This window comes from Oxyura jamaicensis, chromosome 1 (assembly GCF_011077185.1).
Source record: "Oxyura jamaicensis isolate SHBP4307 breed ruddy duck chromosome 1, BPBGC_Ojam_1.0, whole genome shotgun sequence".
Lineage (NCBI taxonomy): Eukaryota > Metazoa > Chordata > Aves > Anseriformes > Anatidae > Oxyura > Oxyura jamaicensis.
Genome location: NC_048893.1, coordinates 139,804,810 through 139,832,074, shown reverse-complemented (window position 1 = coordinate 139,832,074; position 27,265 = coordinate 139,804,810). Strand labels below are relative to the sequence as shown.

General features: G+C 40.4%; 1 protein-coding gene across 1 annotated transcript in view; it reads right to left on the bottom strand.

Annotated features, from left to right (window-relative positions):
• NCK2 (NCK adaptor protein 2) overlaps positions 1 to 26,147 on the bottom strand; it is a 53,330-nt gene extending 27,183 nt beyond the window's left edge. The window contains exons 1-2 of the mRNA XM_035316844.1: positions 26,002 to 26,147; positions 2,583 to 2,824 (exon numbers count right to left, since the gene is read on the bottom strand). Of these exons, the coding sequence (XP_035172735.1) occupies positions 2,583 to 2,808 (226 nt within the window). The 5' untranslated portion in view covers positions 2,809 to 2,824; positions 26,002 to 26,147. The remainder of the gene's footprint in view (positions 1 to 2,582; positions 2,825 to 26,001) is intronic.
• Between the last annotated feature and the right edge of the window lie 1,118 nt (positions 26,148 to 27,265).

Sequence of the window (27,265 nt, the reverse complement as noted above, 5' to 3'; positions counted from 1 at the left end):
GCAAATGTATGAGGTGGTTGCCCCATCCCTGGAGGTGCTCAAGGCCAGGCTGGATGGGGCTTTGGGCAACCTGGTCTGGTGGGAGGTGTCCCTGCCCATGGCAGGGGGGTGGAACCGGATGGGCTTTCATGTCTCCTCCAACCCAAACCATTCTGTGATTCTGTACTGTCCTGCACAACACACTACATACATCACTTGTGTGATAACAGTGCTTTCACACAAACTGTGTTTAAATACAAAGAAATGGTATAAATTAAGGATGAGGTAGGGAGAAGCAGATCTCCAGGGCACAACCATTTGCTGGAGTGCAAGCACTGACACCCATAACCACTATTCCCATCTGTGCTGGGTCAGTGGGTTTTAAAATGTGAATTTTCTTGTGATCTTAAGAGAGGCACTGGACATATTCCTCTAAGGAGGACTTGAGAATTTGTTTCCTTGGACTCAGCAAAACTTCCAAAATCTTCTTCACTAGATCAAACCTTAGTCTTCAATTAAAAAAAGAAAAGCACAAAAAAGCACATTCTTGCTGCTCACTCAGAACAAAGGATCCTCCTCTAAGGAAGGACACACACTCTCCTCGTTCTGAATGGGAAATTAGTCCTTAAGCCTTGCCTGCCTTGTTGTACAGTAAGTTTTACTGATGGACTTCAGCTCTGGAATGGTAAAAAAAAAAAAAATGTACAGCTGTGTCTGGTACACAGCACAGATTTAAGTTTTGTTATGCTAAGCAGTTAACATTACTAAAACCATAAAAAGATAAAACTCAAGCATCTGCGTTTCTGTGTGTAAGGAGATGTCACATTTAACTTGAGCCAACTTGTGGGCTATTCATACCTAAGGCAGTTTCTCACCATCACAGGATGTAGCACGAGAGCTGCTTTGCACTCCATACGCTTAGCAGGTACACGTGGTCACTCCAAAAGAAAAACCCTGGCCTCTACTGTTATGTTTTTTTCAACCTCTACTGAATAAACTTACCACACAGATAAAATTACAAATACAGGAGAATCGGTAGATTGCAGTTGTGGTCCTTCAGAACTTAGAAGTCTGTGCAGCTACACTCAGAGGGCTGAGGGTTAAAGATGTGACAAAAGGGAAGGTTCAGACACGAAACCACCAAGGCTCTTTTCTTCACACCATTTTGTTGGTCACTGCTGTAACGCAACAAAGCACCCTGCAGCATGCACCTCTGTTAGGGTCAAAGGGGTAAACGTGACCACATGCTAGGACACTTCTGCGTCCTTCACAGAAAACAGAAGGAACTGAGGAACACATTGCTGTTGGATATAAATAAAAATGTGTCCATTTTCATCAGGCAAATACTCTCCACAGTTTAACGCTTGATGCATTATCACAACAGAAATGCAACTGGTTCATAAAATAGCTTTCAGACAATATATACACACAAATGTACACACGCACACATTTTAAATAAACTAAGTCCACATAAAGGAGCTTAAAATCCCAACTGGGGTTTGGATTTCAACTACTTATGTCATGATATGATAGCCTTGTTTGCCTGCCACCCATTCTGCTGTCCTCGATTTCCATATGCTCCACAGCAGCTCAGCAATGGAGAACGTGGTAATGACAAAGCGACCAAGAAATCTAAGCTGTTGGACAACAACACTAGCACTTGACACCTGAAGTAAACCTGCATGAGCTATTGTCATATTACTTTTAAGTGAACCTTTTCATTTTATCAGAAGTCCAATCTAAACACTGTTTTTCTATTAACGAGCTGATACTTTCTACAGAAAAATTCAGCAGAATGACTTTTCCCTACATAAGAGTTTGCAAAACACAGGCAGAAATCCAAACACACGCAAAAATGTCTCCAAAACACCTCCAGGTACATTGTTTTACTTATTATATCCTAACACACCACTAGAAGGATTTTTGGCCTCTACATGTAAAATAACCACTCATCATTATGTTTAACTGTTAACAGCCCTATGCAAAGCTCTTTATTTTTCAGTCACTAAAAATCATTGCAAAAACAGGAAAAACTAATTTCACCTGAATTCCAAATACATTTCTTCCAAATACACTCAATGTTTTTGAAAGGTATGTTATAATATGATACACTGTCTTGAAAAAAATACGTGCAAATATAAAACAGTACATATTAAGAACTTGTAAGCAGAAGGACTGTAATCTCAGACCACAGAAGCATAACCCCCAGACATTGTGCATGGCCACGCTACGTAACCCATTTCGTGAAGTAATTTGGCTTTGCTATGATAGCTATGCTGAACAACCCATCTACACCCTTGTATTTCTGAGTGAGAGGACTTGGCACAAGAGAAGAGGACCCTGCAGATCAGATCTCAATGAAAACACTGATCTTCAGCCACTGAAAGTATATAACCTCTGACAAACTGGAACAGAAATAATGATGGGAGAAAACCAGTTACAGACCACACCATTCTCCCCCACCCCCCCTCTCTCCTTCCTTCCCCCCTCAGTCATCCAACACATCACCTAAGGAAAAAAACACGTTAAAAATATTTACATGCACATTGCCAATCTGAAGCTCAGCAAGCCTACTAAAATTCCAAAAATATAAAAGGACTTACCCAATGTGTCTTTTAGATTTTTAACCAGAGAACCTTTCTTCAAGCTGTTTTTTCGCTCCACGTAATTTGATGGCACATATCCCGTTTTGTTGGCCGCGTTTCTTACCCTCCACCATGTCTTCGAATCATCTAATAGCCAAAGACGTTCATTTTTCTTGATGTCAAGTTCTTGGTCCTGCTGTGCAGTGTAATCCCACTTTGCAATAACAATAACTTCTTCTGTCATCTTTCATGGAGTCCTTCTGCAACAAAATAATGTCACATGTTTATCAATAAATTACATCATGCGAGTCTTGCTCAAATTTTTCAAGCTCTTCTGAAATAGGCCAGAAAAGGGAAGGGAAAAACAAGAAAGAGAATAAAAATCTCAGAAGGGAACTCCTTTAAAAATAAGGAAAGTCCCACTGACCTTTTTTGCTTTTTCTGCCACTGAAATATGACAACACCCTGATAATGAAGTCTAGTCATAAGATCTTTGCTGTACATGAAATATTATTCAGATATACATTAATACAGTGTAAGTTATAATCTCCATTCAGCTTTTGAAGTCCTGATTTGAGAAAACACTATAGCAGTATTCCAAAAATGTATTTCCTTCCATCCTAGTTTTCATACTTAATACATAAATCCTATACTCACACTCATACAGACATAGTACTTAGAAGTTTTCTGCATTTAAAGTTATCCATCTTTAGGTAGGAAGTTAAAAATATCAGTATTCAACATATTGGGTAATGTATTTTAGTGGGGAAATCTCTGCCACCAAGAGGGGACTGTTTCAGTAAGCCTTTGTCCAAATCATCTTGTAAAGGCAGCACATAAGTGCCTTTGCTTCTGCTTTGCTGCCAAGATGAGCACCCACTGCATTTTCCTGGACCTACTGCCATTTCTTCCCTACCCTAAACTTCTCTGGAGTGCCAGAGAAGACTGAACAAATAGTCTTTTTGACTTACCTGTAGCAAGAACTATCTTTTCAGAAGCTATTTGTCATCTGCATGCCTCCACAGTTTCCTATGCATCACGATTGGAAAAGACCTTCAAGATCACCCAGTCCAACCACCAACCTGACCTGCTGAGCCCCATCACTAAGCCACATCCCTGCGTCTCTCAAATACCTCCAGGGATGGGGACTCCACCACCTCCCAGGGCAGCTCTTTCCAATGCCTGACCACCCTCTCCATGGAAAATTCTTCCTGATATCCAATTTAAATCTCCCCTGGTGCAACTTGAGGCTCTTTCCTCATGTCCTATCACTTGTCCCCCGAGAAAACAGACCAACACTGTCCTCGCTGCAGCCTCCTTTCAGTTAGCTGCAGAGAGCATTGAAGTCTCCTCTCAGTCTCCTCTTCTCCACTAAACAGTCCTAATTCCTTCAACCACTCCTTATTAAACCCTTTTTTTTCCAGAAATTCTTTGAAAAACTTCTGAGAAATTGCTTCAAGTTTTCTGATTGCTGGGTTTTTGTTTGTTATTTTTTGGGGGTGGAGGAGGAGGTCAGGAAAGAGTGGGAGATGAGAATGTATTTGAAGATCAGTGTAGCCGACTACTTTTTTAAAAAGGGAAAGCTGTACATTTGCAATAGATAAGTTTAGTAGAAGCAGATTCCTGAGTGCTTCAAATTATTAATGTCCAAGGATCTTTTTAGCATGATTTGACTTTGTTGCCTAATTCATACCAGTCCACTAGCCTATGGTAAACACTGACACTTCAATAGTCAACTTGACAAAGAATTCAAAATCCATCATGTCATTCAGATATTGTTCTGTTCAGGATATAAGTTACAGCACTTCTACTCAGAAGTAGTGTTGCATTCTATTCTGCAATTTGTAAGTGAACACTCACCTTTCCAAACAGAAAACGCAGAGGAATGTACAGCAGTTAAAAACACAACTTAAGTATGGGTCTGCGTAGCTGACAGCCCCAAGGTGGATTCAAAAAGTTATGATGTTTTGAACAATAAAGAAGAAACAGAAGTCTTTCAGTTCAAAATCACTGTGGTGTATGCATACTTCACTGTGATATTTACAAGGAAAATCATTATACCCTTAAAAAAATCCCCCCCTAAAACAGTAATCCTGCCTGACACTGACGAAGACATGGGAGAGCCTGAGCTCTGGAACGCCGTCTCCCATAAAGCGCCCTGGTTTCTGACGCGCATGCAATGGGCAGATAGCCTCCAGATCGATGCGCTGATGTAGCCAGAGGGAGACTGCAATCAAGCGTGTGCTGGATGCCAGTGCCGTCGATACAAACTCTCTCTCCAATCCACATCGATTCATTTTATCTCAGCAATTGTAAAATGGTCAATTAGCACTATTCCTGGGGATACGGAGAACACGAAGAGAGAGAGTACTCTCACTGCAGCTGGCTGATGGTGCTACCACACAGGTTCTGCTTCTAAAATGGTTATTTTCACAACACAAGCAGGTTAAAGTTATCTATCTGTATTACAATCTATTAAAAATAACACGTTAGGCATAACATTGCACTAACGACTGATGGAAAACTCTTAAACTCCTCCCATTCCTCTAAAGCTAAAAAAAATCCCAGAATTGTCCCCTGTTGTAAGAGTCATTGAGCTTTTCCCCAAAGCATTGGGCAAGGACAGAAGCGCAAGAAGAAAACATTCGTCAGGGCTGATGAGGTCAGCTACAGGGTCCTTGGAAACTCCCTCGGGACAGGAGCCCTAAGCCACCTGATTTCCACAGCTCCAGCTTGGTGTTACACAGGACTGCCACTCTGAATGAGAACTGCCATCATGTCACAAGAAGGCTCCTAGCATCTGTAGAAATGTAAGAAAGCCGATCTTCTCAAGTGGCATGCTCACACACAGCCCAGTTCAGTAAAGCATTCTGGGTTTTGCTTCATATTAATGGCACAAGCATCTCTACCCAAGAGGGGACAGGAATTACTCATTTTTTTATGAAGGGTCAAAATGCATGGTACATCCGCAGTTAAACATTTGTCTGCTTAAAGCTGTCTGAGTACACATGGGAGGGTTTACTTAGTTTTTTCTTTTTTCTTTTTTTTTCTTGTAAATGTGAGGGACCAGTATTAAAGTTACTTTCTTAGGGTTACTTCATTTGACTTGCTCCGTTGAAGACAACCCAGTTCTTCCTGTGACATTTGCAGAGCTAAGATTTCCTTGTACGTGAATAAGGCCACATTTGTTCTCCAGGAGGGGGGCTGCAGAATTAATGGTTTTGAAATGTTTCTGCTGCACAGCAATGTGCCAAACAAAGGATTAGAAGCAACGACATAACTAGATCTGGGGGAAAATGTAAGGAACAAAAAACAATACAATCTTCCAAAGCTTTTGAGTGTTCCATGTAAGTTTGACATGCACTCAGAAGGCAAAAATTCCTCACTATGTTGCTTTTAGGCTGCACAACCAAAACCATCGCAGCTCCTGTAGACTGATGTTAACACGACTCTTTCCTATCATGAAAACCCATTGCTGCTGGGAGCGTGCAAGCTTCTGGCACGTTCCTCTGCAAAAAGCTCACAACTCCTAACACTGAATTACCAAACCTCCCCCTCTCATCAGATACAACAGCATCTCGCACTTCAGAAAGCACCAATAAAAGCTTTGAAACACCTATGCAAGCAACTCCGAGTTCATCAAATGTAACATAGCCACTTCACACTACAAAGGATTGTTTTGCTTTAAACAGCGTGTGTGGCTTTGGGTTTTTAGCTTGCTGCATCCGCAACCCACACCTTCAAAAGGTGATCTCTGCGTTAGCTATGGGACGTAACACTTCCAGGCCCTTTTCTGCCTCCATTGCTAGCAGGGCTAGTGAGCTACTTGTTTTTAGCAACGCTGTATTTGCCAAAATGTTGTAACTGATCAGCTGGAAACCATAGCTTCTGTGCTTTCACTGAATATTCATGGACTATAAAAGCTAAAGCCAAGCTTGTTTAGCAGACAAGGGCTTTTGGAGATGGCATCCAGCTCTAACAATAAAAACAAGTGGTAAATGGCAAGGCTTCCAACTGGACGGGAGCACATCACATACTGGTCGGGCTTAAGCACTGAAACACAAGAACAACCAGGCAAGCTTTAGTTATATCCCCAACACAGCTGCGAGAGTCCAAAAATGAAAACTAGCTATTTTCCAGAAAACGAGGCTGTTTAAACCTGATTCTCTAGAAATTACATCATGTTTCTTTCTGGAGATTATAGCCAGAAGTTAAAAATGAAGCATGGAGAAGTTGAAAACGATGACTGCAAGACTCTGCGGGAGAAAACCCTGAACAGTGGGTACTGCATTGAAATGACAAGTGGTTTTCTTAAGGGGACCTCAAGCAACTCCACTATAATGGCAATTTCATTACTGCTATCAACGCTACCATCAAAATTCCAAGGTATCTTTCCACGAGCTTCTGTGTCTACGGCTCCTGAAGTAGCAGCTAACTCAAGAGGTAACATCTGCACCGTGCTTCACCCAAGCAGCCATTAGCAGATAAAACCAAAGATAAAATACCTCAACAGCGAACTCCAGCCTGATGTGTGATTCTAAAAGAGCTGCAGTCTTTGAACTGAAGACAGAACTTCCTGAAGTATAAATGTCACGGAAAATGTCTTTGGGTGCAAGAAAATTATTTTAAAAAAAATATTTAGCTAGAAGTAAAAAGCAGCTTTTGGCAGCTACAGAAAAACACATGCCTTGGGGAAGCGAGATGGAAAAAAAATGAGTTATTGACAATGGATTTCTAATTCATGCATAAAAACAACAGCTACCAGAATTTCCACTCTGGTCCTAAACATGGATGGTTCTGAATCAGTCTCCAGAAAAACTGCAACAATGCTAGGAATACCTGCGTGTAAGCATTGGATTGAGTTCGGCTGTTTCAAAAACTTTGTCTCTTCTCTCCAGCTGATGGCTTGGTTAGGAGACAAAGTCCTCCTACACTGGCAGCTGCACTACTCCAGACGCCCACATGCAAATGTTCTAACACAAATACACCCCTGGGGGAGAGAGTGAGACTGGAAACTCTGCTAGGCTAGGATGGCAGTGAACAAAATCCCAGTCGAGGTAAAGCCAGTTTTAAATAGACTGTACTGAAGTCTGCTCAAACAGGTGAGGGACGTTGGCTAACCCTGTGGTAGAACAAGGCAAACACCAGCCAACCATCTGATACTGCTGCTCCTGCATAGACTTTATCAGAGGAAAATCTGAAAAAGAGGTGACATCCAATAACTATCAGTGGGTCAAGAATTTAACAGTGTTGAGGGAGAAAAAAAAAAAAAAAAAAAAAAAGAAGAAGAAGAAGAACCACCCACTTACGGTCTTTGGAACCAATGCTCTTAGCACCGAGCCATGCAAGCAATATTTAAGACTATTTATGGGAACTTCAATGTCGAGGAACTTAATTTGCTCCTCAAACTTGTAAAACTGATAGCGATTTGTCATATGAAATAAATTACTTGCTCAGTTGATAGCATCGTGAATACAAAACTTCCTGAAGTTGTTACACAGATCTCACTCTCCACAGAGCTCCCCAGGCCAGGATTCTTTGTTTTCCTCTCCAGACAGGGATAATGGGTTTCTTCCACAGAGATAAATAGAGATGGGTCCACTCTGGTATGCCATTCAAACAGGAACCTTCTCCTTGGGCCTGACACAGGCACAGAGTGAATGCCCAGCTGAATGCCTGGGCCCAACGGGCAGCAAAACATCACCTTCTCTTGCCTCCAGGAGGAAGGCTCGGGGCTGTGCAGGAACACACAGGGTTAGTGAGGACAGCACGCACAGGAGGCATGGCTGAGCTTTGAAGGCACCTGGAGAAAAGAAGCGGTTGCTCTCCCTCTGTGCACGATTCAGTTTGCAAAAAGGAACATGACTGAAAAATGACTGACAGTAATGCCTGAAATGTAATCCCTCAGCAAGGGAACAAGCAAAAATTCTATTAATAGGAGATGACAATGCATATAACAGGCTGTTCTGGAATTGGATGTGCTCCTAAGAAAAGAGAGGCATTATGCTTAACTGATGCAGAGGCTCTTAGGTGACAGTGATGTACATAAGACAATCACTATACAATATTAAGTCAATTCTCTTGGGTCTTGGAAGAATGAAAAGATAACTAATGAAACAGCAGAGTTTTCCCTGAGACCTGAGGGCTGAACAACCTTCCCTTCTCCTACCCTGAATCTTTGAAACTGGGTTTTGATCCTGCAGCCTGTGCTGCTGAAGGCCCAGCCATCCGCTGTCCCCTCACTTCCTCTTTCACAGGCCACAGAAGATGAGCAATGCTTGGTCCTCCAAGGCAACACAGCTGTGGAAAATAAACATTCGAAACTCTTCTTCCAACAGGGACTCTTTCACAGTAAGTGGATGGGCCTGCTGCATTCAGTAATTAATAAAACACCTTTTATTGTATCACTTCATCTGAAATATACTCTTACACTGAAGCCTTCCAATTTATGAAGGTTCGATCTATTCAAGCCTGCCTCGTTCTTCAGGAGGTTCGAAGTTTCATCTTCACTTAAAATTGTTTTTATTTGTTGGATGTGTGGTTTCTTTTTTTTGTTTTGTTTGTTTGTTTTATATGTGCACCTGGATGGATAATCTATCCATTCCATACAGAGGGGGTTCAATAAAATGCTGTTCTACTTTGAGAATAAGTTTCACTCAGCTCTTTAGGATCAGGAAAGCACCAAAGACCAAATTCAGGAAGGATTAAAAAGAACAGAAAAGCACGTTCAAATGAAAGCTTGTGAAGAAGAATATACCTTTTGGACATGCTGTTAGCTAGTTCCAGTAGAGCATACCATTTCTGATGCTTAAAGTACGTATGTTTGGGGAAAAACAGTAAAATACCATCTCCTTCATGCAAAAGCCAAAGTTAACATAAAACAAGCACAATATCATACTCCTAATGATTGCTACAAGAAAGTCTCAAAATGCAGAAGTTTAAACCTTTTCCACACTTTCTCATGACAGCTTTTTGCTGGAGCTCAGAGAAGTGGAGGTGGATCACATAAATGCCACCTCTTCTAACTGCTTCTCCAGCTTAACACTTTAATACTGCATGTAATGTGTGTCAGTCAACCTCAGGAGACATTATTTCTTTGGAAAGAGGTCACTGCAACAAAAACTATAAGGATACTTCCCCCACTTCCTTCTTTAAAGAAAGTTTCAACTAAATAGCTTTAGCGACCAAACATTCACCTTCTGGCTAAGCAGTTTTGAGGTGTCAGACAAATACCTGAGCAGAAAAATCTGCAACAGGATAGAAGAGAAACCATGATGGAGACTCGCAGTCGATGCTTTGTTGGACTTAAGCTCAGCAAACCTCAATCTCAAGCTTTAAATTCAAGAACTGCAACTGGCTATCAAAATACAAACTCACAACTGGAAACTTAAAACCTTATCAAAGGGAGAGTTAAGAAAAAGCTGAAACTGAACAAAGACCTCTCTTCGTACTTTTAATTTAATGACTGAGGAACAGCAGAATTTGTATACTTAAAGATCTATACACATACTGAAAGCATAACAATACAACTACAGATACCAATACCTGTTGCAAATATATATACATGCATAAATAATCTCATACATATCTCACACGCATACAAATGTGTACATATCTCACTGGAAACCAGTGAAACAGTTCCTAGAATACTATCTTACCATATAAAATATGCAAACAAACAAAAAACAAAACAGAAATTTAAGGAGGCTTCAGACTGGAGATGGAGGAAAGTGATAGATACTAGCACAGAACGCGTGGCTGAGTATAAAAACACATGTGGACTGCCTAAAGTTGCTGACTTTTAAAACAAGATTGACAATTAGTTTGGGGGTATTTCAATGCTAGGTCTTATTAGGACGCCCTGACTACTGAGCTAAAAGTGATAGCTAAGTAAGTGCAAGTGATTATCATTAAATTTAATTTGATGTGCATTTGATGACCAAACAGTCACAAACCATAGAAGCTGAAGTTGACACTTTAAGGAGGAGGTCAGTTTCCAAGAGCTGAAAACAATGATGAATGGAAACTGCAAAGAATAAATGTGAACAGAAATGTAAATACGTTGATTAACTCTGAAGGAAAAATGTTTTATTACATCTTTGAAACTGCTCTCACAATTTTGCATTTATAAAAGAACTATTGTATGGTTAAAAGGACAGCCTATTTTTTAAAAACACAAGATCAAAAGCACTAAAGATTTTCTGTGTCCCCTCCCCTCTTGCTCCTTTTTTCTAAAAAGAAAAGTCTGACAGCAAAAAGCACAAGCGTTTATGGAAGCGCAAACTGAAGTATCAAAACAAGTACAGTCCATCTAACTACAAACTGTAAAACATTATTAAAATGTGTCTGGCATAAATTAAACGTTTGCAATAGAATTCACATAAAATTAGAATATTAAGTTTCTTAAACATGATTTAAGAAAAAAGTATTCAGTATGTATTTCTACACTATGGGATTATCCTACAGTGACAACTATTTTCTGTTCTGTCATTAGATAGGGTAGTAAAAATAGTAAGAATAATTAAACACTTAATCCTCAAACGCACCCTAAGATAGCAGAACTGCCCACAAAGCTTCTACAGTTTCAGTATCAACTCTGAAGAAAATTTGGAGCTATGAAGAAGTTCCAAAGAATTAAATCCGTGCCACTAATCTGAAAGCATAAATTGAATGTCTTTGGTAACACTGCCAAGTAGTCAGCTTAAGTCTAACTCCAGAAACATAAAGAAGAGACAAAGGGACCCCCCCAAAAAACAGAGGGTATCAACATATTATGGATGTCTAGTTAGTAACTATTAAAAGGGTTTTCAGGAAGACAGGCATAATATGAACTTTTTAATATATATATATGTATATGTATATAAATATATATTTCATTTCAGCTGCTGATTTAGGACTATGTATCTACCTAAGTCCACATCCACGAGCTGACTGGCAGATCCACCAAATAACTTCCCAAGAAGGCTCAGCAAAAAACACGAGTGCTTCTAGAAGGCCCTGAGCCATTTGCTCTCAGGTACAACAATAGCACTCAGCTTTGAGTCACCTGGAGAACAAAAAGAATAACTGCAGATAAATATTTGAGAGAGGGCGATACAACCTGGTGGACTGGTTAATTACGTTTGGGATTTTTTTTGGCCTGTTCACTGCAGTGATCCATTTCTGGTTGACTCTAAAGGCTATGCAAGTGCTTTTTTTAAGATGCCAGTTCTTACTAAAACATAATTGGGCTGTGCATCTTCAAAAATGTGAAGGATTAGTCTTAATCAAGCAGCAATTCGAAACTAAGCTAGCTAAGTTATCGTGATGCTATCAAAACCCCTGCCCACACACGTCTCAAACCCTCTTCCCCTTTTTGTCATCTATTGTTTAATGGCACAGTGCTGTGAGGTTTTGTTTTTTTGTTTCTTCAAACGGATGCCTCTGACAGCTTTTAACCAGCGCTTGCTCCTCTCTGCCCTACCGTGTATCTGGTGTCCCCATCTCTAATACGCTGCAGCTACACCACGGTGCCTTGCATCTTGAGTTACAAAACAACTGCAAACAGGAAACCTCAAGACTGGTTTGGCGGTAACGAATTTCTGCCTAGCTCCAATAGAGCACAAAAGTTAAGCTTGTTTTCTGCCTTAAGAGTGGGTTAGAAGCCTTTTAAAAAGCTGCATAAAGGAGTAAAGAAGAATACAAACGAAACACACCCAGAAAAATCTTCCTTCCTGCCAAGGAGCCAGTGCGGCCTTCTACCATTCAGCAGCAAGAAGCCTCATTTTATACACACATTCATGTAACAACACGCTGCAAAAAGGCGTTTGAGAGAAGCCTCGCAGCCAATGTTTTTGTGAAGCCTGCCCCATGAATCAGTCCGTCCAGAGGAAGTGAGCAGGGACAGACCAAAATGCTCATTCAACACGTGGGCTCCCCGTTTAGGAAAGCAGCACGAACCGCGCCCCCGGAGTGAGGCCTGCGGCCCTAAGGGCGGCCGCCTCAGGGGGACCGGGCCCTGCGGGGCTGGACCCAGCTCCCCAGCTCCCACCCCTGGGAGTGGGGAATAAATTGGTACCATTTATTTGAAAGAGCAGCGGATTAAAGTGTTACTTCTCTACCTCTCCAGTGGTAGAGAGAGAAAACCCTGGATAGTTACCGGACAGGCCCCTGCAGCGACCAAGAACGCCAACCCGAGTTCCAACCTCCTATTTATTCACACAGCGATGCCCTAATTGTACGGGGCGTTCACTCTGCTTCATGTTGTAACCTTGTGTTGGGTCTGTCTGGGATGGAGTCACCTTTCCCTGCAGCAGCCCACACAGTGCTGTGCTCTGCACTCGTAGCTGGAACAGCACTGGTATCACTCCAGTGTTGTGTCTATTGCTGCATAGTGCTGGCACAGCATCAGAACTCCTTCCAGGCCCCCAAGAGCCAGCAGGCTGGGGGTGGGCAATTGATGGGGAGGGGACATCACCAGGGCAGCTGACCTAAACCAACCAAAGGGATATTCCATAACACCTGATGTCACACTCAGCAATAAAAGGGGGCCTCTCATGGGGGAGGGTCTCTCCTGAACAACCGGTACGCGTTTTGAGGCCCTGCTTCCCGGGACGTGGCCGAACATCGCTCGTTGATGGGAAGTAGAGAATAACTTTTTTCTTTCTCTCTGTGCTTCCGCGCAGCCTTGTTGTTTCTTTTGTTTCTCTTTCTCCCCATTCCCCTTTCCTTAATTAAATCATTCTCATCTCAAACCTCGAGCTCTTTGTGTTGTCTTTTCTCCCCCTTCCTCTTTGAGGAGGGGAGGAGTGAGAGAGCGGTTGTGGTGGAGCTCGGCTGCCCACTCGAGTAAAACCATCACAAACCTCCATGCCATCTTCCCAATTTCAGATTTATCTTTTTTTCCAATTAGTGATACTGCTATGACCCAAAATTTCCTGGTTGGGGACACTTCAAGATACAAACACATAACGAATATGACACTGTAAAACACGTAACGCTAAACCTTTCCTGTTTGTGTGATACGCACTGAGCTGTTCTGGGAAGGCTAAGTTCTAAAAGACTTCTGATGTCTTACTTGAAAAGGGTGTTTCTATACCCTTTCTGGAACAGCATGCCTATTGTGAGGTAGGCAGCGTTCATTTTTAGCTTCTGACAGATGATTTAAATTTCAAATTTCAAAAGACAAAAGCTGGGATTCTACAGGAACAAGCTGGTGTTATATTAACACATGCTAAAGTTCAACAATACCAGTTCCAAGCCTTATAACTTACCTATGCTTAAAACAAAATAAGAATAATAGAAGTTATGGAGAAAGCACTCCCATAGGTCTTAGCTAAGCTGGAACAGAGTATGGTCACCTATACACAAGATAAAGGGTTTATAATGAAAAGCAATCTCAACTCTTTCCCTACGGATGAGGTCACTATTAAGCATTCAACCTTCAGGAATTTAAAACCAACCCAGCAACCAAAAAAAAAACACCAAAAAAACAAAAAACAAACACCATATTTCAGCTTGGTGGTTTAGTCTCTCTCTTTTTCCTTTAGAAATTTGTCTTTACTCACATTTTTATTAGTTAATCTTTCATAACAAATATTAACAGACATTACTAGCAATCTTCTAGAGACCAGGCAGAAAGTGCTAACACAGAGTATTTTTGTAGTTGGATGACTTTAAAAGTGTTTCAGCCAACCCAGATGGCGTTTTTGGAAGTAGGTATTTCTCTGTATCTTCAAGACAACACGAAATTGCATCTCTTCCTGTCCCTCTTATTATATACACTTACCAGAGAGCACAATGAGCATCAGTTTAGTTAGCTCTGGTCTCAGTCTGCTGCAAAAAATAAATTTAAAAGAAAAAAATAAAACAACAACGTCTGACACTAAAGCACCTCCAACCGCAGATAGCCAGCACACATCACTTCTTACCTATCACTTCCTCTGTGCCCCCAGCCCCCTGTGCTCGCCCCACCTGCCTTCAAAGCCAGGCCCTGAGCCTTGGGCTGGGGGCTCTCTCCTCCGCCCCCCCCAGAGCCCTGTGCAACTGCAGCTACTGCAGCTGAGCTGCTCCGCTGTGACTTCTTCCACGACCAGGCGAGGAGATGCTTCTCGCTTTGTTCTGAACGCGCTGCCATCACAAGCAATGCTTTTCTGCACTCTGGATAGCGATGGTGCAACCCCACACCGTGCAGAAGAGGAGGTCTTCAGGCTCTTCAGCTGCACGCAGCATGAGGCAGATGCAAAGGAGAGATCTCTTTTTTTTTTTTTGGCTGCAGAGTAAACCAACCAGAACCCCAGCTCTTAGGTAAAAACGGCAACAGCAACAGAAAAGAGCAACAGCTTGCCTTTTACTGAATTAAAAGCGCTTTTAGAAAAGCCACTCGGTGTAGCTGAGCTGGTTATTAGCTAAAGGAAAATTTTTTTGGGGGTAGGGGGTGGACAACAAGACCTCGCCTCTGCTCTATAAACAGCAGTGATGAATGGCTCAAACTCAGAATTACTTTACGTCTGTTTCTAAAAGTCAGAGATATGGACAAACTTAATGTTTGCTGGTGTTTAGACCATTAGTTCCCCATTCCTCCCAGCAGACAAGACTTAAGCCTACTTACACATTTGGAAATAGGTAAAAACCAAAAGCATCAAGATAGAAAAGAGGGGAATATCCCGAAAGAATACAACACCCATGAAGTGTCTAGATGAGACAAGATGAGAAATCACTTCCCAAACAAACCTCTCCCCAGTCCCTTACAAAAGCGGGGTGTGGGAAGCCAAACACAAAGTCATAGAAAAACAGACACTGCTTTAAAGTCAACATTTAGGTAGCATTACCTACACGACAGACTGACGAAACACGCTCTGTGGAATAACAAATTAAGCTTGCTGCTGCTCATGCACTGATGGTCTCACTTTCACAGCAGCCATCAATAAGGCTTCCCTCTCACCTTGAAATTTCAAGTCAGCCACCTCGGACACAGCAAAGGTTATGAAAATTGTATAAAGGACGCATGCTTTAATTTCTTGTAGGACTCAGAAAGACGTGTTTCAATGATTTGCTTCCACTGTTTCTTCTCTTCCCTTAGCTCAAACATTCAATGATCTGTATGAATTATATTTCATTAGAAGGGCTGGTACATTTATACACTGTACTGACAAGAACAGCCCTCAAATGTAAGAAGTTTAACCTTGATCCTACACAGAAGGACACAGCTCAGAATCACTGTAGATTGCTACGTTTTACAGCTAATCCCTTGAAACACTGCTACCTACTTTTCCAGGGATTTCACTTTAAACTGTCTATAAAATGCTGAAAATAAAATTGAACTGCTGACCTTCTGTTCCCCAATAGAAAAATCATATATTCTAACTAGGAAGAGGAAGAGATGATTTTTTTTTCCAGTTTAAAAGAGCATTTATTCCCACCAATAAAAGCTGTTTAAGCAAAAAAAAGGACATTTTTAATTTGTAGGCAATGCTCCCTTTACAGCTTTAAGTAATTTATCCATCACTTCTCAAAAACCCTCATTCAATCAACCTAATGACATATTTTGAAAAATATATATATTAAAACAATTTTTAACTTTCTATTTCACAGAGAACTAAGCACTTTAAAGTCCCTGTCCAGCCTCTGTTCCTGTGAGCTTTCCAGTCTGCTGCTATTTCAAATATTGAATACATTCTCACACTTGTGGTTTTATTTATTTATTTTACCAAGTTGGCTGGAACAGCATTTTTATCCAATACAGAAAGGTGTGTGTGGTGGGGGTAGACAAGCATTTCTTTAGTGAACTCTCACAGCAGCATCTCACCAGAGCTCGTGGTTACCCTAACACCTATTGCCCAAACCTAGCACAGAGTTTCTTAGGCCGAAAGCTACTTTCAGAAGCAAGGCCTTTGACTGCTATAGGTTAAAATAATTGCTAGATGTAAGGTATCATCATTCTTGATTCTGTGCTTATATGTGTAACCAAAGAGGCAGCTGGAAAGATGCTGTATTTGATTTAATTAAAAGACAGCTAATGCCATTAAGTTTATTCCTGTATAAATTTGCGCATTGTTCTGAAGAAAATCAGACCCAAGACAGTTACTCAGAACCCCATTTTTTAATTTCCTGATAAGCGATGTACACAGAGAAGGCATGATTTAAATGAAGAGACCTCCTTGTTGTGTGAGATGTAGCTGCATGCTACATCACAAGTCACTTGCTGGTCAAATCGATGACTGCTGTGCTAATGCTGCACAACCCAAAAAGCATAAAAAGTGGTGAGAAAGGGTTGTCTAAGTCTCCCCCTAAAGCTGTCTGCCCCCCTTTGAGCTAATAACTTTGCTGAGTCAAAACTGGAAGTCCCTCTTACTACTCCCAAAACACAGATGCAGGTGAAGCTCTAGCCATCCCCCTTTTCCCAGTAAAAGAGACTTCAATCCAACCTGTCCTGTAGATCTTAAAATCATTTAAATTTGAAGTCAAGACTGAGCTCTTGGTCTGGAATGGTGGCAGCATTCATGTATTGAAAAAACATTATTTCTTACATATCTACCTCCAGATCGAATGAGTTCCCCTTCCAGAAGAAACAGCACTTGTGAATGCTCTGCCACATGACTACAGCAGGAAGCCTCTGTAAATTCCTCAAAGGGGAGGGCTACCAGGCAGCACCAAAAAGCAACACCATTCACAGAACAGGGGCATTATTAAAGCATTTATGTAGAACGTGCTCCAGAGAATGCAGATTACCGTGAGCATGCTAAGGAGTGCACTTGATACTGAACTCTTACCTCTCAGTTCAAGGGTCAGCTGCTCTAACACTGCTTACGCAGATAACCTAGAAAGTCAGTGTACTGCTGTTCACCCTAACGTGATTCTCCACTGCTCCAGAAGGTGAGCTTCTGACAGCAAACTTTCACCAGGCAGAGACTAGGAGTATCTGACTCTTTCCATACAAACAGTTAACCAAGAGTAAGTCATTACAAGAACCTACATTTCTATCAATGAAATATATATCCAATAGAGACCAACACTACCTGGCAGTGCTGGACTCTTGTTCTTCTTTATTCCTACTGTTAATGCCAGTGCTTGAACAAAATTGAGTCTTCCCAAACTCCTCTAAATATCCTCCTACTGTTTTATCTTCTGCCAGAAATTTCTCCTCAGCTCACTTTTCTGAATAAAATCCGTCTGCATTAAGGAAACCAGTTCAAAATTAAACATTTGGCTTTGGCTGCTACATCGCATTCCCTTTCATTTAGAAATCTTACATACTCTTATATGGATGGGACGTCCTATACTCGTGCTCTCACCACACATCTTCATCCTTCCTCCCACCAGATAACAATAAAACACCTCAACAAATGTGAAAGGAAAACAGTCGTAGCCAAATTTCCAAACGTGAGAGAGACTGTGAAATTAGTACCTGTGCTAGAAACAAAGTTAAATAGAAGAAAAACAAGTTCAGAATCACACAGCTCTCAAAATTGGAAGTTTAGCTACAGACTTATTCCTTCTAGATGAATACAAATAAAAATTTATATTGCTACTGTATTTCAATAAAAGTGTCTATGCTATCATTGTTTCACATATAAATTTAGTTGGGAGCCACATAAAGTATTGAGTGCTCAACAGCTTCATATAGTACTTTAGCATTGCTTGCACTAAAAATTCAAGAGTAAAACACCACAACTCTGCTGTAAAGAATATTACAGCAGAAGTAGACCATTTCTTTGTTATCTGTATCTCTGACCTCACGCAGAAGCCAGTGGTGTTATCAAACCTGTCTCAGGCCTCAGTGACTAACTGTTCACGAGAATTCATATACACATACTGGAGTTACGGAGAAGCATCTGAAAGGAGTAGAAAACAAAAATCCCTTGGCTCACCAAAAACTAGTATGTTAAGTTTATGGAGAATGTACCTCTCAGCATATAAAAAAATCACAAATCATCTTCAGGTGATGAACAGAAAGGTGGGTGGGGAGAAGATAAAAGCACCCCCTGCCCGCCTTGACACTAGGGAGAACTTAGGAACACGTACACCTCCTTTCCTGGATCACAGAGCCTGTGAATGTTTTAAGTGACTAATACCAAGCATTTTTAGCTTATTTGCTCTTGTTCTCAAGCTGCTTGTTGAAAATTAAGCTCTGAGGAACAGTTCTCGGACTGAGGTGCTAATTGACGCCACGTTCTTGCTCCTCCTGTAATACATTTAGGTTCAAAAATTCTCAACCCTGAAACCCAGTTTTAGTTCCACAAACCTAAGCACACCTGTGCATTGCATCAAACACTTCCTTCAGTGTTTCTTACTCTTATTTTTAAGGCTTCGAGAGAATTAGTCAGGTTACTTGACTTACTCAGAATTACTCAGGAGGCAGAGATGCCCAGCCACCACTTACAGGCTAGGATCTGACCCGGGGCTTGCTTTGTGCTATCGTTTTCCTCTGCTTCTCCTAAACCACAGCCAGGGAGGAGGCTGCAGCAGCCTATGGATAGCTCTGCTGCCACCTTTTTTTCCTAATAGCAGCAGCTGTTCCTCACACAATTAGACACAAGCTCAGCACACATATGGGACCAAATCCCACCACCACCACCATTTTGGCCACGTGATGATGGCAGTACATGGGAGAAGGGGTACATCTTACGGCTCTCAAGATTTCTGTAAGTTTCACAAAGTATGTTATAGCAGCTGTGCTCCCAAAGAGTGCCTGAAGTGCAAGTCAGCATTGGAGAATGCAAGTTTCCGTCATTCCACTGATGGCAACTTTCCACTTCCAAAGAGCACAACTGTCAAAATCTCGTTTACAAGGTAGTTTTTGAAATCAGTTTTATAAACATTTACATATATATACACACATACGTATAAATAAAAGCTTTATTGTTCTAGTGAAAACTTTTAAGTGAAACTAAGGATGTCACACCCTTTGATTTTGAGATAAGTGCTTTACCTCATGAAATACCTCAATCTTTCATTATAAAGCAGTACTCTGTCCAGAAACAATGGAACAGACCTTTCCAGGTCCTGCACAAATCCAGGGCTGGTAGAAAATGCCGTTCAGTAATCCTCAGGGAGAACTAAGAATGAAAACCAATACTTACTCTGACTGTTTAATCTTGAGAGACAAATTCATTAATCAAATGTAAAAAGAGGTCTAAGCCTCATCTCAGCAGCATTTCTGGAAGGGTACATGGTAACTTGAGAACTGGTACAAGACAACCTAACTTATCAGGGAATGTTCTAGGCACCGATGGACAAAGAATTGATGATTTTGGTGCAAGACAGCGAACTAACCACCAGCCTCTTGGGAACATCCAGATCCCCAAACTACCACCTGCTTCAGGTAAAGGATCTCTCTGATATTGCCTCCTGCAGCCTACCTGCACCAGAGGTAAAGCTCAGCTTGCACGTAGGAATGTGTTGGTTAAGATGTCAGTATTTCCCAGTATTAAAAAAAGTATCGGGCTATGGGTAGGTGTTCTAGGTTACTGGGAACAAGAGGTCAGATGGAAAAAGAAATGCAAGATCTCAGACCAGCAAGGAAATAAAAATGCAAATAGCAAAGACAGTAGCAGGGGGGCTGCTGGAAGGACTGCGCATGCAGCTGTTGCATGCTCCAAAAGTATTCAAAAGAAAGGAGGGGAAAAAAAAAGGTGGAAGAACAGGTAGACATTATGTTGCACAGGGGCTCTATTATAGGGAACAACTACGAGCAGCTGACATGGGAAACAGCCTCCAAATTAAAGAGGGATAGGATGAGAGCTGCAGTGGATCCCTTAAAGACAAGTGCATGAAGAGAGAGCACAAAGGGAAGGGGTGTAGAACCCAAGAGACTGCAAGGAGCCTATAGTGTCTTAAAATGAGACTCACAAACTTAAAACTAGGGACAGAAAAATAGAATTTAGAAGGTTTATATCTGTATGCATGGTATTCTGTGTTTCTTACTACTACTGGCTTAAAAAACACACAACAGGACAAGCTCATTTTCTCAGTCCCCTCTGCTTAGCACAATTCCAGCTTTGTTACTGCAGTGCAAACAGTAATTGTAATCCAAGATTAATTAACCGAGTTATTAGCAACAGAATTCCACAGCAAATATATCACGGCAATTTTTAAACATTTTGCTTTGTGAAGTCTACCAACTTTAGCAGTTACCAAGAATTCTTGAACACACAAAAGATCATTCACCAGATATGAAATATGAACTGCATGTACAGTCTCTTCTCATTCATTAAAAGGAAGAAGTAAACTTGGTTTTCAATATCATAATACATTTAATATAACATATCATTTGAATTTTATATTAAATTTATATGTATTTGGATACAGAACATGTTAAGAGCACTACTGAAAACATGCATATGTATAGTTTTGGCTGCATTTTTATTAGGCTTTTTTTTTTTCTTTTTGAATACAAACAATGAATCATTTAAAGTTCCCTCAAAACCTCCCAAACAGAAGTACTGTCTTCCAGCAATTACCAAATCGAGAAACAATTCTTCAGCTGATTTGATAACAAGGACTGATGCCAATGCTGGCCTGCGTTCCCAGTTCTGTGAAGCCCCAAATCCAAACCTCCCGAAGCGCAGAGCCCTGCAACACACATGGCATCCCTCAGAAAACCGAGGGGAGGACATCTCCAGGAAAAGTTTGCAAGCAGCAGATAACAGCAGCTCCTTCAAGGGCAGGACAGAGCTCTTTGGGTAACTAGATCTTGGAGTAAACTTGGTAACGCCAGCCTCGGCTGCCTTGCTAATCTGTTTCCTCCTTTAGTAGGGCTGTGGATTACTGAACTGCCCCAGCGCTGATACAGCCTTATCACTCTGCACAGCACTGGCACACAGACCAGCAATCCACACATCCCAAGCCCTCCGGTCGACTTTCCCTGACAGATGCCCCCACATACAACACTTACCTAACTAATAAATGCTTTCGGTGCCACAGGATCCTCTTCCACTAATGCAGCTTAACTGCATAAGCTATCAGCAAGTTTCTCAAGATCATATTCTAAACCACATCAGTTGTCCCCTCAGAAGTGCAGTGCGTATTCCAGTCTTTGCACTGAAACTGGTTTAATGCAGGGATATGTTTATTTAGTAACCCAGGAAACATGGGCTCAACCGGTCCAATGGCATTCCAGTTAGCACTGGTCAAGACACCAGGTTTGGTCACCAAGTATTTCATTGTCAGTTCATGAACAGGCACAAACTTATCTTAGCTTGTGTGTGCGTGTATGTATATAGACATATAAACATAAAGAATATACAGCTTAAGTCACAGCAATGTTCATAAGCTAAGTAATATGCTAGATTCTTTTCAGCAAAGCTTTTCTTTGGCTCAGAAAAAAAAAAAAAAAATGACATGCTGGATAAAAAGAGAGCCAAAGCCCATACTGGCTATCAGACCACAAAGCTATTTCCACCAAGGAAAATGTTGTCACCTTTCCATTGTTTCTAAACTGAATTTACACTTACTGATGAAAGCTGGAAACTGTTCTCTGTGACTAGGAATCCATATGGATCACAGTTAAAGTATACTGCAAAGTCTGTTTTGGGGTCATAACAGGTACTGTTGGTATCTATGGCTTTAAGCAGTACCTGAAGCTATCAGAAAAAAATGGGGAAAAAATATAAACAAATGCTTCTTACTCTGTTTTGGTATTGTTAGTAAATATAAGCATAATTTTTCCCCACATACTTAGTATTTATCATACTTTCATGCAAAGAATTACAATTTGATTACAAACAAACCAAAAAAAAGTAATTAAAATCTGGAAAAAAAAGCCCCCAAATGACTTAATTCAATGAAAACCTATCCTGCAATACATTAATGCAGTCAAAATATTTGGGGGTTTACTAGTGGTTACATGGGCAAGGGAACAGAATGAAAGTGTTCTTTACCAGCCACAGCTACGGATCAGGAAGTATTATGCCACCAGCACAAGAAAAGCAGCGTTTCCTGAGTTTCATCTCTATACTAAACTTCTGTAAATATTTTTAAGGAACATTAGAAGTTACATCGGAAGGCTTAAAATCAACACTTTAGGCACTTCAGATAATAGACATAATTACACAAATCTTTTTTTTTTTTTTTTCCTTAGGAAAAGGAATCTGGACATCTAATCAGTCTGCAGCTTTCAATCACTTTATTACCGTCAGAATAAAAACTTCCCATGAAACCTACTCATACAGGTCATTAAGAATAGCCACTATTTTCCTCGGGCTTAAACTCCTCAAAAATCCATGAACAACTACAAACACACTGAGCCACAGAAAAACACCAAGAAACAATTTGATTACAGGCGGTTGCATCAAGTTGAAATTTGTGCGGCGCTTTACTTCTTCACAGGAAGATGACAAATGATCTTTCAGATGCTATGAGTGAGTCCCCAGCCCTGCAACATGGGTGCATCCTTGTAGCTGCTGCCTAGCCTCACAGACCTGGCTCTCTACAAAGCGTCATGGTACTGTAATCACTGACACCTGATCTCAGTTCGGCAAATCTGCTGAGTACACAAGACAGTGGTAACTTCGCTTGTACCTGCTGAGCTCTCATCTCAAACTATCTCCTTTCCGTGTACACATATATCCCTGAGTAATCAAACAACACATTCCATAAGGGTGTATTTAAATAGGCAGGCTTATTCACAAAAAAATGTATTATTGAAGAAAATTTCCCAAAACATGTTATCTAAACATCACCACTGAAAGGCACATATTAAAACTGCGATCACTCTTCAAAGTAATTTATCGTGAAATACAAAATGCAATTTTTGTTTGTTTTATGTTCAAAAGACACTGTAAAGTGAACGTCTAACAAGTTTGAAAGCACGGAATATTACAAACAGTATCGCATTCTAAAATTGTTAAATGCTTTTAGGATAGTTGCAGATTTGCAGCAGCTGAATGACTGCAATAAATTGCCAGAACATTACTTGGTAACTTTATACTAACGTAACTGCAGAAGTGACAAAACGTTTTATCAAACAAGCAACAACAACAAAAAAGGGTGCCTTTCCATACAGTTCTCTTTTTTCAAAAAAACAAAAACAGAGAAACAAATAGCTGAAAATAGCTAGTGTGCACAGCTAGATAAAAGATGACTAGGCAGATTCAACAACCACATACAAATTATGCCATAGCTGTCAGACTCAACAAAACTGTGTAAGGACACACTATTGTCTGCAGTTTGGTGAAGTTCAAAGAACATTTTCAGCGTAATTATTGAATGCTGACCAAAGGGCAAGGGATTTACTATATTCTGATTCTGCAAAGCACTTCAGGTACTGAAGGAGGTACTGAACCTACAACCATGTGTTAATTTCTGTTTTGGAAAGGTATCAGAACGCTCTATGTTCTGCAGAATCACCCTTACCAAGCTGAATACAGGCCACCAGAAACATGCACTTTGGTATACACATGCACACAAGAGACAGAGAAAATGTTAAATATTAATACAGAAATTAGATTTAATTTTGTTACAGAAATAAAGTGTTGCCTGACTGGACATAGAACATGTCCTGGGAACATATACAGACAGACAGAGAGATCAGAGCAAAAATTGAGATGTCCAAAGACAGACAAAGTTCCTCCTCTCCTCCTCTTAAGTGAGCTATTACTTACTTACAGCCTGTTTGGGAAGTATATAAAACCTTCATATGTTGTAAACATTTTCAATTTGAATATCTGCGGTGTTTTGTTATTTGTTTGTTTTCTTAAGTTGTTGTTAAAGAATAGGAAGAATATTCAATAAGCCACGTCTCAGAAATAAGACAAGAGAAATATATAGTTTTATATTAAACAATTGAAATTAATACAAGATTTAGACCATAGTTAAAAAGCTTAACTTTGAGTAGAAATTTTAGTGGCAAAGTGAGAATCATTTAACTATGACTTAGTTCATAGTTTGACAAATCATTTTCTTTGGGATTGTATATTTGTTTTCTATTTGCATTAACAGACTTTTCAAGAGCTTTTAATTTTTATTATGTAGGTCTGCTACCTACATAATGCACAAAAACAAAATCAACCAAACAAAAAACTTACCAACATTTCTAATCTAAAAATTAAGTCAAAAGACTTCTCAATATTAGTCTTCAGTTATATTCATTTATTGTTCAAGGCTATACACTCTGATCTGCTGCACAAGTTAGGGTTATAAATTCATCTTTAAATATAATGGACAAATATCAATTGATCTGAAAATGTAGTGCAAAAGCCCACCCGTTTCAAAGTATTTCAGAATTTCCTCTTCTACCTTGAAGGAAACCCAAACAACATCTACATATATTTTTGGAAATAAGTTTAAGACTGGATTAAATTCTTAATTCTAACTGGTTCAGCTGCATTTTATGAAACAAATTAAGTCTAATTTTAATGTCTGATAACACTTCACTGAACAACCATTTAACACAACTCACAGCAAAATCAAGACACACAAGGACTTCATATATTGCTTTCCATCTAAGGGCTCCAAAACGTCAACAATTATCCATCATAACTTCCTTCTGAAGAGGGTAACATTATTTTTATTTTATAAACAGAGAGCTTGTGTAAGAAATAATAAATTTGTCTGCTAAAGTAATGAAGTAAAACCGAAAACTAGGATTCCTGGTTTCCTGTTCTGTGCTGCAGCCAGTACAATGCTGAAAGTTCATTCACTGTTCTGCCTTTTTTTGTTTTGTTGGTATGGCTGTAATGATGTTTAATTTTAATAAAAGTTTCTGCTAATAAATCTCCGATAAACCACAGAGATCAACTATAGTTACTAGAAACAGATAACAAGGTACATGAATTAGCAAAGGGAAGCCAGACGCTGCCCCAGAAATGAATCCAATGAATGGAAAACATCAGCTGCATAGCATTACTTCAGGTCTTCAGAGCCAGCCCAGAAGGTACTCTCTGTATCTTAAAAATAATTCTGATCTACTCTTACCATAAAAAGAGGACAAAAAACCTACCACAGGTACGCAAGCCTTCTTTCAGTATCATATATTATTACTTAGTTTTAAGAAATGAAAGAATACTGAGCCTGCTATGCAATAGGCTATGAATGACCACACCAATATTTCATCTACAGCTTCTCTAGAGGAAACTGTCTCAAGTCATAGTAGTAGTAGGTAACAGGATGTAGAAGCCAAAAAACAGCTGTAACAATATCTAGTGCTTAATTAATAATCTAAGCTTGCTTTTTTTTTAAAAAAAAAAAAATCTTCTAATCATCTTTTTTTTTAAAATCTTCTAATCATCTCGCTTTTTTAAAAAAAAGGCGAGATGATTAGATTTTTTTTTAAAAATAAAAAAGCAAGGGCTATATCAGACTTATCTCAGATTGCTGAAGGAAAAAGACCTTCTATCTAATAAATGATCCAGCAGTTTCAAAAAAAATACAAGTACCACACCACATGAAAGGACAACCAAGCAATTCATCTAGTTAACTCCTTATCTTTAGTTACAAAAATAAAAGCCGAATCACTCACCTTTGGCACACTGTTAAAAGGATTCAGGCAGTGAAAGGCAGGACTCTCCAACGAAGTTACGTACACAAGTATCTGAAACAAACACGCATTTTAGTTTTAGCACTAAAATTGAAGATCATTATCAAGGCAATTTCATTTTCAAACTATCCAAATCTCTTAAGAGGTTACGAAGTAAGGGGACACAAGCACAGGCAGCGGCCTGAGGGATGGACTGTCTCCAGCCACAGGGCACCTGCAAGACGGCACCTGGGCTAGGCCGCATGCTTTGGGGCCCTCCAGCACAAGAGCTCTGAGGGAGGTCAGGAAGCTGGCCAGGTGGTGGAGAAGTCTCTTAAGGGAAGTTCTGGCTAGACACAAAGAAGGTTTCCCCACTGAGCACAGCAGGGTGTAATCCAAGGTGTTATGGGAGCTTCTGCCTGGGCGAGGCTCAAAGTTCACCTGGCAGCTCTGACAACTGCAACGAGCCAAAGGCTGGACAACATGACCTCCAGAGGTCCCCTCCGGTCCCGACTGCTCTTTTGACTGTTTCTAGCCATAAATATAGTATTTCATGAGAGACTTCAAGGTATTTAAACAGTTTGTTTCTATTTTCTAATGAGACTTCTTCTCACCCTATAGGATATCTGACAAATTCAGGGTGTGTAAATCTGTGAAGATCCAAATCAAACAGAAGGAAAAAGTTCTGAATGCCTTCCTGTGCTTCAGCCCTTAGAGCTTGTAATGACACACGGTTACAACTCTGACCCACTCAGAGGCTGCGCGTGCACAAATGTTTGTGTTCAAAATTTTCCCTGAACAGAGTCAAATCAGTTGCCACGCTATAAAAGCATCCTATGAAGAAATTCAATTAAAAGTAGCAATTCATCTAGTGTGTAGAATTCATCTAATTCATGAGTGCACCGTAATGGAAGGTGGGGGGGAGTGGGGGGGGGGGGGAGAGAGTATTGATGAATATTATAAATACCTTCCATGGACATTTAAAAGCGAGATTCGGACTTCCACTCTTTAACAAATGTAGCAAGAGAACCACTGAACCCCAGTCTGATAAACATTGCTGGCAGAATTGTTATGGGCTGAAGAGCAAGAGGAGAGTCCCTGGTCCCCAGCTCCACTGCAGCTGCAAGGCAAGCAGGATGCTGCTCACCCTCCTGACACACATGCAAAGGAAAAAAATGCAGGAGGCCAACTTGAGAGGAAGTGTTGTTCACTGCATGAATGAAAATACACCTGTGACAGCAGAGAGCAGATGGGAGAAAAGAATGAC